Source organism: Nyctereutes procyonoides, unplaced genomic scaffold (assembly GCF_905146905.1).
Source record: "Nyctereutes procyonoides isolate TBG_1078 unplaced genomic scaffold, NYPRO_anot_genome, whole genome shotgun sequence".
Classification (NCBI taxonomy): Eukaryota; Metazoa; Chordata; class Mammalia; order Carnivora; family Canidae; genus Nyctereutes; species Nyctereutes procyonoides.
The window spans coordinates 47,097,297-47,110,338 of record NW_026575049.1 but is presented as its reverse complement, the minus strand read 5'-3'; the positions used below and the strand labels follow the sequence as shown (position 1 = coordinate 47,110,338).

The window sequence follows — 13,042 nt, the reverse complement described above, 5'->3', positions numbered from 1 at the left end:
ATTTAGAACTATTTTGCTATATGGGAGAGATAAAAAACTGTTTTCCTAAATAGCCAATGTCCTCAATATATAATGATCATACCATACTATGTATTGAATTATCCATTACCTCCCCCTTAATTTGTGATGCCTCTTTTATCACAGTTTATATTTTTATTTTATATTAACTTTTTATATTGTTTGCTTATTACAATACATATAATAATTCATTTTCAATTGTATCTAAACCAAAATTTTGTTGCAAATGAGTCAAAAATATAAGGAGGAGGCCTTAGAACCACCCCAAAATACCTAGTCTAAGAAATTCACATTTTGAACTAAGGTCCCTTTGTCTTCCAGCTTCAGGTAATAATTTTAGCCTTGAGATCACTTTTAATGAGAGGATAGAAAAATGACACACGTGAACAAGGCTAGTTTCCAGGGACATGAAGAATCTCTGAAAATAGAGCTGAAGGTCTTTAACAAAGTTCTCTTCTTCATGTACATAAAACTGATTTGGTAATTATTACCGGTACTTAATGACACCAGTGCACATCATTCAAAACCAACCAGTAAGCCCCTAGGTACCTTTTCATGCTTGGATCCAATTAGGAGGTAAGTTGGACCTTGGTCTTTCGGGTGGATCACGATGGTGTAATGTGTGGATAACAGACTTCTTCCACTGGCTTCATAATCTTCATCTGAATCACAGGATCTGTCAACCTCTTCAACGTTAGCCTCCCAGAGTTTGATTTGACCTAAAGGAAACTAAAGTAAATGTTAGTGATTGTGAGGAAGGCACTTTCTCGATCTTTTCCACTAAAATTTTTCATAGTCCCTTTCATTCTTACCTTTATTAAGCATATCTTTTTTTAAAATGCAGTTGGGTTACCCACATTGTTACAAAAGTATTAGCCACAACTAAAACACCCAATTGTAATGTAAAAGAACAGTTCGAGTACTAGACAAGAAGCTAGTTCTGTGCAGTGGTTCAGATTATTCATTACACTAAAATGACCCGTTACCTAGTCAAGCAATTATGTAATTCAGTCAAAATATTCATTTGACCTTCTCCCTCCGCCCCCACAGAATTGATTTGATTGAGATATTGGATCAAAAGGACATTGTAGACAAAGTCTCAATACTATTCATAGAAAAAGTGACAAGGTTAGACAGCTGAGACAAAGAATTGTGTTTAACTATCACCCCAAACCCCACTGAGAAGTGTTTTGAGGGCATTTATTAACATATATATCACAAAACAATGCCATGATTTCTTCCATTTTACTTTAAGAATAAGAAAAACTTCCTAAAAAAAAAACAAAACTTCCTAAAACTGATTTATATTGAATTTTACCTACTTTTATTGACAAAAGCAATTCGATCTGGGTGTTAAATATTTAGCATATTTGTTTAAAAACTTTTGCTTTAATTAAGTACATTTATTCCAAGAAAATACATGGTCTGTTTCAAATTACAGTTTCTAAAATATTTTATCAGGTTTGCAATTGCAGTTGGAAAATGTTTATTCTAACCTCAAGGATATTTATTGTCATCCATTTTCATGCTCAGGCCCAGGGTTCAAAGCTTGGATTTTTTTCCCATCTATGCTCAGTTTCTGGGTGATCTCATCCAAGCTCACAGCTTCAGTACTGGCATATATTAGCTACTCACCTATTTGTAACCCCAGACTCATTATCTCTACTAAGCTGCCTAATAGCATCTCAAACAACCTGCTATGCCCAGTCTTCTCTATTTGATGGCAACTTTTTCTGTTTAGCTCCAAACCTTGGCATCAATACTGAGCTTCTCACTATTCCTCAAACACACTGGCATGCTCCGGCCTCAGGACCCTTGCACCTGCTGTTCCTGCTGCCTGGCATGTTATTGCCTGAAATACCCACATGGATACTCTTTTACTTCCTTTAGAACCTAATTAAAATGTCACCTTCCCAGTGAGGTTTTACCTGGATATCTTATCTAAACTAAATTATTATCTGCCTAAAAGCTAATTAATTGTACAAAAGTAATTCATTTAATTAAATGTATTGTCTCGAATGGGAAACATGACTTTTCCCCATTACATTAATGACTATTTTCTCAGTAGTCACAATGTGCAAAACACTATTTTGGGCACTGAAAGAAGAAAATTTACTTCTGAAGGAAAAACATAAAATTAACTTACCTACATGCTTTCAGAAAAAGAAAGGCAGTAAAACAAAAACCAAATAAACAGATAATGAATAATATGTTTTACTTATAGAATAAATAAAATTTTATTCATTGAACATATTTATTATACATTTATAGCATATTTATAATAATAAATAGATAGCAAGCTTTTAAAAATGGGATAAAGAAAACTAATTCTACTGTGATAATATATGATAATACTATCCTAATTATGTTTAGGCATATCCAATCATATGAAAAGCAAGGCTCTTTCCACCACAACATTTAAAGATGATTATTCATTTTACTATAGAATTCACCAAGGCTCCATAAATAGTAAATAGATCTAGTGTTTTTACATATTTTGACTGAATAAAAAAAGATACTGATCCAGATTAAGAACAAATTGTTTCTGAAACATCTATAGCATGCAATGAAATGGGTCTATACAAATTTACATACATTATCAATACTTTTCCAGTGATTATAATGGATTTCTACTCATCAATTTACATTCTTCTGATTTATTTCTTCTGTGACCAATGTTATCCATTTTTATTACATCATTGAGAATATTTAAGTTCTACTCTCTTAGCAAATTTTAAGTAATTTCTTATTTATAAAACAGATACTTATTATAGGAAGTATAGAAAGGTATAAGAAAAGAGTAGGAAAAACATCATTCGTAAATTCTACCATCACAGATAATTACTCAGCATTTTGGTATAATTCTTTTTTTTTCTTTTTTAAGATTTTATTTTTAGGTAATCTCTACACCCAACATGAGGCCTGAACTCACAACACCAAAATCAAGTGTCACGTGCTCCACCAACTGAGCCGGCTAGGCACCCCTTCTTTTGTACAGTTGTTTCTGAACTTTTTGCTATGCATATTTTTACATAGATATGCCAACCTGAGAATTATAAACTTGCCATCCCAACCACTCACTTTTAAAGTCTCCCAGTAATTGCAGAAGTTTGGAACTCTGTCTCTCAGAATCCCCTTATCCCCAGGGTTCTCAGTTAGAGCCTGCTCTGAGAGAACCTACATGAGGTGTGGAAGGTAAGGGTGAAAAAGTTGTTACTCTCTTGAGACACTTGCAGTCAAATGCATGGGCTGATGTGAGAGCTTCTTCTAACCTGTTGAGGACCAGCTGCCTCCAAGTTTTGGGCTCAAATCTCCAGTGGTAGCTTCCCTGACCTCTGTTCCCCCAACCTAAAAGTTATAGAACTTTTCTAAAAGTTATGGATGTCCCTAATTCTATATTAGAACTGTTAAACCTGGAATACATAGAGTGGATTCTGTTTTTCTGACTTAAAATTAGTTGAGATTATATTGAATGCACAATTTTGTATTGTGCTTACCCATGTTGCATTTTTATGTACATGTTGCATTACTTCAGAGGTATCATTTTTCATAGCTTTTCTGTGTTAATTTCCACCACCTGAGCAATAGTGAGAGCAATGGCATGCGTCTTAAATACATACTGGTCAGAACTGAGAGTGTAGTCTGAAAATGGGACAGAGAAGTAAGTACTGACCTATGTGGTCTCTGAATCAAGAAGTCTGGTCTCATGAACACAGTCATCAGTCATAGACTGCCATTCTGTGGAGTTGGCATCACTATGTTATGCAAGTGCTTTTGGCCATGTTGATTCAAGTTTTAGTTTCAGTAATCCAAAGAAGATGTGGAATACCTATAGTGATAACTGGGCATACATTTCACCTTTGAAAGCTATCCCATCCTTTTGCCCTGAAAGTGAAGAGAACTCAAGGTCTCTTTGGGAGATTAGTTTAAAAATGAAATAGGTAGAAGGTGGATAGATCAGTGGATAGACAAGTGGTATCTAGGGATTTGAGGGTCTGGGACAGGGCTGGATTCTTTTCCCTCCCAAGATTTTTCTTTCCTATCTTGCTGTTCCCTTCATTCAACCTCACCTAGTGTATCAGAACCTGGACAAATATGAGAAGTTGACAGTTGGGAGTAGGGAAGACTTTTCTTTTTTAAGACAAAGATGCATTACTTAAAAGCTGCTAAGACTTCTGATTAAGAATCAAGACTCCTAAAAAAAAAAAAAATGGAATCGAGACTCCTAGAAGTATATGATTACCTCAGTAATAAATTTTATGCAAGATTTCAACCTTATGAAAAATTCAAAAGTTTTAATTAGTAGTGGAAGAGTGAAAGAGAAAACTTTAAGCCACAACAAACAAAATATTTATAATTAGCTTATTAAAAATACATACATACCTTATCTTCTTGACTACGAAAATAATATAATGTCTTTCCTATAAGTGTACACCAGACTCTCTTGGAGTAACCATGCTTTACCTGAAATCATATTTCAAAGAATTACAAATGTAGCTCAGAACACCTTGAAGTATAGCAATACACCCCACCTGAAACTCTGTATGTATCCAGCTTGCTAAGGTATAAGTGATATTCCAACCTACATTGTCCAAATGTGGTTTAAGATTTACCTGTTATAGCAGTAAAATGGCATGTTTCACTAAATGTTTGGTGTATGTCAAAGACTATGCCTAGAGAGAGCTGAGGATTCAAAGACGGATAAAAAAAAAGATGCCTATTCTACAAATAAGTGTATTTCATAGTTTCCATATTTCATAGATTTTCAATAACCTTGTGCCTCTGGTAACTCCTCAATAATGTTAGAAATGAGAAGATTAAAACCTAAAAAATTCTCCTGCTTTCGCAGATATTAAAGATTTATGCATTCAAAATATCTGATGCCTTCTCCATTGGGATTCATATAAAATAGTAAAATAATATTAAAATTTCTAATTCTATACTGAATACTGCCTATATGTCAGGAATGATGTTAAGCAAGTGGGAAAGAATTTGAATCTAGCTCTTGACTATGAATAGTCAGAGATTGCTCTAGGATCTGAGAAGAGGGATATGAACAAGACACAGGCTCCTCCCACAAGGAGCTCACGACTTTGTGGGGAAGACAGACAATGAAACCAGCAGTAGGCTATATACTAGTATGAAAAAAATTTACATTTATATATTTCACGTAGAAGACATTTAATCAAAATGTTTACTGAATATTGTAGGTTTTTCATTCTTTGGTGGCTTTATGAAGATCCTTACTGTGAGTTCCTCCTTGCCCCGTCCTGCCCAAGGTACAGGCATTGAAGATCTTTGCCAGACAGTCCCAGCCACACTGTCAAGACTAGAAAAACACCAAAAACTTCATTCTTGCCAGTGGGTAAGGTTTACAACAAGCCCCAATGCTCCAGACCTAGAATGTGTGGCATGCCTGGTTGAATTTCCCCTATTGTTCCCTGGCAGCCCCGCTAAGCCTTGAAGCTAGATCCTCTCCTGCGACAGAGTGGGCTTCAATCTGGAGAGGCCCACCTCCTAGAAACCTAAGACACTGGCTAGTAAAACTAGAGCCTGACATTCTGTTGTCATGCTTGCTCATGATGATAGGTATTACAGAGAAAACTAAAGCAGAAGAGAAGTAAGTGCTTGGGGAAAGGGGAGGGGGTGTGCTTTACAGTTTAAGAGAAAGAGCTCAAGAAGGCCTCACTGATATTGAGTCTAGCCCTGAAGGAGGTGGACAAGCCATGCAGTCATCTGAGGGAAGAACACTCTGGACAAAGGGGTAAGAGTTAAGGCCCAGAGATGGTGTGTCTGAGACTGAGCAGTGAGGGCAGAGGGGAGAGGTCACTGGGGAAGGGACATGGGGGCGGGGGAGGCATACATGTTTTGCAGGGCCCTTGGAATGACTTACATTGAAATGAACTGTTCTGATAGTAATTCACTGGGGAGGAAGCAAACAACTGCCACAACAGATTTTACAGGAGGCAAGTCACCACAGAAGAAAAGGCTTGGTTTTTTGAGGTCAAAGGGACCATCACTTAAATTCCAGTTCTGCCTCCTGCTAGATGGAGGTCCTCAGGTGACTGACTTAACCTCTCAGCCTTTTTGTCCATAATGCGGAGTTACTGTAATACCTTATTGGGCTGCTGTGATGACCAAGAACCAAAAACCTATAAATAAGAGATAATAGTAGCTACTCAATAAATGTTTCCTTCCTCACTACATGAATAAGGAGAAATAAAACATGTGTCATTTAAACCCACTCAAGCAGCCAGCCTTTGGACTTTCAAAGCTGGGGTTTAAGCAAACACCACCATCTGACAGTTTAATGGATTTAGAATCCGGCTTGAGCAGAAACAAAAAATGTCTCATGTGGCAAGACATGCTTCAGTTTAATTAAATTTAGAAACATATATTTACAGACAAATATCCTGGAAGTTTTAAACAGTTTGCATCACCCAGGTTTCTTTTTTTTCTTTCTTCTTCTTTTAAACAAAATCCAGAAGGGCCTCTCATCAAAACTGTAGTATAATGCATCTGGCTGTAGAGAGCATACTTTTGAAATGATTTGTCTTTAAAATAGAACAATGTGTACCTTTGAAGAACTACAAGCTAACAAAGACCTTTGCCAGTTCACTGTAAAAGTTGTTTTAAAAAAACAATCTATCTTTACATATACATCTGACTGTATTAGGATTTCTTAAAACTCTGAGTTATTCTGAAAAATTTATAATAAACCAAATTATGCTAGAAGAATCCTCATAAAAATTTAAAGGTGACCTCCAACTCCAGGGCTTTGGCGAATGAAATAACTGAAAGAATCCCTTTTTACCTTGAATCTCTAACAAAGGTCCTGCCTATCAGTTCTGTCTGAAACTTTGAAGGCATGGTATATCATACCCTAACCATTAGCCTCTGTCATCACAAAAAAATAGTCTCCCACATTTGTCTCTCCGCTCCTAAATTCTCACGCCTGTAGCCTTCACCACAAATCCTGCCACCCAGCCTTGTTGACTTCCCTATCTAGGTGAAAGTCTTGTGAGAATAACAGCTAGCATTTTAGGAGTGTTTATGATGTGCCAGGCACTGTTCTAAAGCACTTTATGTGCTTAAATAATTCATTTCATCCTCCCAGCACTCTGTGAGGGTGGCACTATGACTAACCCCCCACTTTACAGATGAGGACCATCAGGCACAGAGCCTGCAAGGAACCTAGTCAAGGTGACATGTGGGCAGGTGGCAGGGCCAGGACTTGCACCCATGCGCTTGCCCTTGCCTCTGCTTCACTGCCTCACTACATCCTTAACTCACAGTTTCTTGCTCTCTTCATTTCCAAGAACCTTTATTATCTCTCCATTTTTGCCATCCATCCTTCCACCACACCCTCAACTTTTCTTCACTGGAAACTGCTCCACTTCTGAAACTGACAATCTATCCTCTGATCTCAACCTTCTCCCCCTCCTTCTCTCCTAACTTGCACCACTCCTATTCTTTGACCTCATGCCAAACTTTAAGTCCCTCTGGTTCTTCCATTTTATTCCAGGTTATCAGTTCTCTCCTGGCCTTTCTCTCTTCCCTGTCAACCTTGGATACTGAGTTTGGTCACAAAACAACTTTCTCCAAGGTCTGGGATTGTGTCACATATCCTGGTTCTAACATATCCACTCAATAAAATTTCATCTCCATTTGCTTTTAGGTAATCCAGTGGGGAGTGTGGGAAGAGAGAAAGAAGGTTATGAGGGGTTTTCAGACATAACATTAGCCATAGATAATAACTTAAAATTGGGTGATAAATACATTAGGGTACATTCTATTCTTTGTTCTACTTTCACATGTTTGAAATGCCCATTAAGAAAACATTTATATATATATGTTTTATATACTTTTATATATATACATATATATATACTTTTATATATATAGGGACACACCTATGACATATATATGTATATCATCCTGATGGGTATATATAAATCAAGTAAAGATTAATTGTAGAATCTACGTGGTGGCAGTATGGGTGTTCACTATAAAATAGTCCTCCAACTTTCCCGTATAGTTGACATTTTACACAACAAAATGTTAGAAAAAATGACTATCCTCACATCACTACAATGTTAACTCTCTGTTCATATTTCTGGGCATCAGAAGATGTGAGAGAAAAATAATCAATTATGAACTCAAATCACTAAAGTCAGGCAGGCCCTGATAACCCTTATCAACCTTTCTATCTGCCCTTGAGTATTTCCCTGTGTCTCTGATTATTCTCAGTTCTTTCCCTCATTCTCACTAAGTGACTTTGTCTTATGGAGTAATCTTCATCAAGAAAACTGAGGATATCGGACGTGGTATCACTCAATGCCCCACAAACTTAGATATTCATCCTTCTTTGCCTTTCTGCCAGCCCGGCCCTTCCACCATGCCCACGCACCATGCCCTTCCACTCACTTCTTCTGAGACTTGTCCTTCATTTCCCACTTCACCTCTCTCACCTGGCTTCTTCCCCTCAGTTTGCAAATTCAAGGGATGCCTTTGCCATCCTAAAAATGCTTCTCCTGATACCATGCCATGTTCCCTACAGCTCCTTCTAATGCACTGGACTGTATGGACAGTCCTCCAAATCCAAATAACTCAAATACTGCACTTCTTCACCTCCCCTTTATGCTTAAACATACTGCAATGTGCCTTCCTTGCTGAGTGCTCCACGGCATCTGATACTGCAGATTACTCCTTCTTTGTCAGACATTCCACTCCCCGGCCCCCATGATGTACCTTCCAGAGTCTTTTTACACATCTCTATGTGTTCCTAGGCTTTGTAAAACCCAGTGTTCCAGCACCAGTCCCTGCTCTTCCACAACACACATGTCCCTGGGTGACTTCTCTCACTGTCACGAATTCCACCACTACATACATGCTGAAGATTCCCCAAATCCTTCTCTCCAACCTAACCCCCCTCCTTGGATGTAGCGTGGTGTTGCCACCTTCTGCTGGACTTGTTAATCCTTAACTCAGGTAGCCTCAAAGCTCTAAATTCAAAGCAGGGTCCAAAATAGCCTTTGAATCATCCTAAAATTTCTCCTCCTCCCTGAGCTCTCTTTTCATTCATTCATTCATTTTTAAGTAGGCTCCACACCCAGCATGGAGCTCAATGCAGGGCTCGAACTTGTGATCCTGAGATCAAGACCTGAGCTGAAATCAAGAGTCAGACACTTAACCTGAGTGACTGAGCCACCCAGGTGCCCCACCCTGAGCTCTCCTATGTGGCACCATCTTTCACCCAGTCAATCTTGTCTCTCCCACTTCCTAACCCCAAATTCAATCAATCTAACTGAAGATTTTACCTCCTACCATTACTTAACTTCACCCTCTCCTCTCTTGCCCTATGAACAATTCAGTCTCATCCTCTTCATAAGAGCCACTTCTGAAAATTGTTCTTAGAATGTCCAGCCTGCCTCCAGCAAAGCCACCTTCCTCTCAGCAGAGTGATCTGTTAACAACATGAATATGCCCCCCTGCCCTTGTTAGAGAGCTGAAGGGTTCCACATCACCTTCAGGATGAAAAAGTTCTTAACAAGGCAGAAAAAGCCCTCCATGATCAGGCTCCTCCAGCCTGTTCTCCAAAGGACTTGTTTTCACTGTTAAGTGTCAGTGTTTTGAAATACCCTGTCTCTGTTCTCCCTGGCTCCTAGCCTGAGAAACCTTCCCTGCCCATTGCCATTTGGTATAACTACTCCTCCTCCCTAAAGACTCAGCCCAAATGAATCTTCTCAGAAGTTCTCCTGATCCCACAGCCTAAATTAGATTTCTCTGTGACCTTACCATGCATCTCATAATTGCACTTGGTACATATCATTATAATATGCTATTTCCCTTTCTTTCCCAACAGATTATGAGGTTCTCTGAGGGATGGGGAAGGCCTCCTCATCTCAATATTCTTCAGCCTGTTGCCTGGCATGTGGTAACTGCTCAATAAATTTTTGTTTTTTTAAACAAATGACTTTTTTTGTAGAGAAAATGTTCTTTCTTAAGCATTAAAATAAAAGTTGCAAGACTGAATATCCGGAATCAAATTAGTCAAGTTCTTAATATCTACCTACATATTTCTGTACTTAATAACAATGTGACAACTTGAAAAAACCTCCTCCCCTCCAAAGTATTCAAGTGCTGTTGTTCTACAGTATCTTAAATTGTAGCCTGAATGAGAGCTCAGAACAAGTCACTCAGAATAAGTGAGGGACGTTTTTCTCTTATAAGGCTGTGAGGGTGAAAATATGGGGGTGGACATGAAAAACGGTAGGAAGCAAACCTAATAAGCATCCTGTCTATAACCCCAAAAGGTTTAGTCATCTGATAATGATACCTACTTATTCTCATTTAAAATGCAATTGTGAGATGGGAGGCAGGGAATAGCATAAATGTAACATGCAAGAACTGACATTGCTATGTGAATGAAAAACAGTCAAACAAACAAATTGTGGGAGAAGCAACAAACCCTTAGCCACAGGATCATATTAAAGTCTAAGGGTTTGATAAACATTGTCCTTGAAATAGGAGGACAACTAGTTATTATGAATTATAGCAAGACTATGATTTAAAGTGGCACTGTGTTCACTGGAAAATATATATTTGCATAATACCAGGGAGATTCTAAGTCATTGGTAACAGGAAAAACATTTTCACGAAAATGTAACATTTTGGAAGAAAATAGCACGATTCTTTTTGAATATATTGGTGAATTTTTTCTCTTAATTTTGGTGTAGCTGGTCAATCTGTAAATATGACTGAGTAGCACCCATCTATGTTCCCACATTAATGCTAAGTATAAATTACATGGTGACATAGCTCTTCTAAATCTAAATTTTTAACTTCTTACATAAACAAAGCACTTGAATGATGAGTGATTATTTAGAGGTTATTTTTGTGTATGATACTTTATATGTGAATATTTTATTGTTTTTTTTTCTTAAAATGACCATTAGGATTTTTTAAATTTAAAAATAATATTTATCTCAGCATAAATTAATTCTTCCTCATTCTAAAAAAGTGAGAAAGCAGAATGAAACAAGAATAAAATCAGAGTTATATCTTGGTATATTTCATATTCAGACATTTTTCTACAGATGTATATAACAAAATAGGATAACATAATACTAATATCTATTTAATAAACTAACAATACATCATACATAACATATTTCTATAGCACTAAATATTCTTTTACAATATTTAAAATGGCTGCATAGTAAAGTATTATCTGATTATATGCACTTGTTTAAACTATCCCCTATTCAGGGTACCTGGGTGGCTCAATTGGTTCTGCCTTTGGCTCTGCCTTCGACTCAGGTCATGATCTCGGGGTCCTGGGATTGAGCATCTCACTGGGCTCCCTGCTCAGTGGGGAGTCTGCTCCCTCTGCCTCTGTTCCTCCCCCCTCCCCCACAGCTTGTGCTCTCTCTCTCTCTCTCTCTTCTCTCTCTAATAAATAAAAACTTAAAAAAAAAAAAAAAAAACCTATCCCCTACTCTACATTTAAGTTGGGGCCAATTTTTCTTTATTATAAACTGTGCCATGCAAGTAATCTTTCTGAGGCAATTAAAATGTTCTATATCATGAAAGAGTGACATTAAATATTTGTTAAAACTCATCAAACTCTACACTTAAAATATGAATTTTATTTATTTTTTTTAAGTGGACTCCATGCCCAATGTGGAGCCCAACACGGGGTTTGAACTCATGACTCTGAGATCAAGACCTGAGCTGAGATCAAGAGCTGGACGCTTTACCAACTGAGTCACCCAGGTGTCCCATGATCTGCATTTTAGTGTATGTTAATTTATACATCATTTTTTTAAAATAGGAAAAAAAACAAATAATGATGTGATCGACGTTCTTACACTTAAATCTTTGCAAACTAAGACTAATTCCTAATTATAAATTTTTTGGAATGAGATTGTTGTTTTTAAACATTTAATATTCATTCATTTCTCCATTCAAAAGCATTCACTGAACTAACACTTTGGTCAAGACACTGCCAAATTGCCATTGTCGTCTTCCTTTTTTTTTCTCCCAAATTGTCTCTAACATAATATGCTCACTAGCAGATTTCTTAATTTGTGTCAATGCTGTGTTTCATAATTTTTAAAAATAGCCTCTCTTTGACCAGATGTTTTTTTTAAGTAGGCTCCATGCCCAGCATGGAGCTCAATGTGGGGCTTGAATTCATGACTCTGAGATCAAGACCTGAGCTAAAATCAGCAGTTAGACACCTAACCAACTGAGTTACCCAGGAACAACTTGACCAGATTTTTGAAAATATCATTTGTATTTTTTATGTCTACCAACTCTACTTCTTGCCCATTGTGTCTTTTGATCCTTTTCCCCCCACTGATATTTACCCTTTACTTACTGATTAGGAAAAGCTTGTTTTTCACATGTTACAAACACTTGCCCAAGCTTTTCACCTATCTTTTAGAAATTCTGGTTAGGGAATTTTTGATAGTAAGAACATTTGGTATACTAAGTAAAACTTCCTTCTCCACCCAAGATAATATAAATATTCAATATACATACTCTCTGACCCCACTTATGATCAGTGGGGCTAATTCCTCAACTGCCTAGGACACTGTTACACACATAAAGTTCCTACCTTGGTGAGCAATCCCTTCACCGTTGGTTTGCCCTCAGGCTGCAGAAAAAGCGGGTTGGCAGCTTGTACTCGGAGAACATTCTGTAACACTTTAATCCATTCTTCCAATATATTGGGAGAATCTGCAGTCAGATAGTATGTGTGTTTTTCAGTGGTCAACTAGAATGGGATGAGAAAGAGATAGGAAAGGAAACTCTGAAGATTTAGGATTAATAGCATTTCCCTATCTATCCTAAAAACATCATTAATTAACATAGAAACAAACATGCCATACCTTGAAACCTAGGAGTTAAATAAAGGATTCCATAAATAATTTAAAGTAGTTTAACCACTTTGTGAGAATTATAATAATTAACTTTATGTTGAAATAATATTTTTCACTTTAGTTTACTTTAAACA

General features: G+C 37.2%; 1 protein-coding gene across 1 annotated transcript in view; it reads right to left on the bottom strand.

Annotated features, from left to right (window-relative positions):
* PLEKHH2 (pleckstrin homology, MyTH4 and FERM domain containing H2) overlaps nucleotides 1-13,042 on the bottom strand; it is a 117,623-nt gene that overhangs the window by 47,437 nt on the left and 57,144 nt on the right. The window contains 3 exon segments of the mRNA XM_055328923.1: nucleotides 568-747; nucleotides 4,402-4,482; nucleotides 12,644-12,802. Coding sequence (XP_055184898.1) covers nucleotides 568-747; nucleotides 4,402-4,482; nucleotides 12,644-12,802 — 420 coding nt within the window.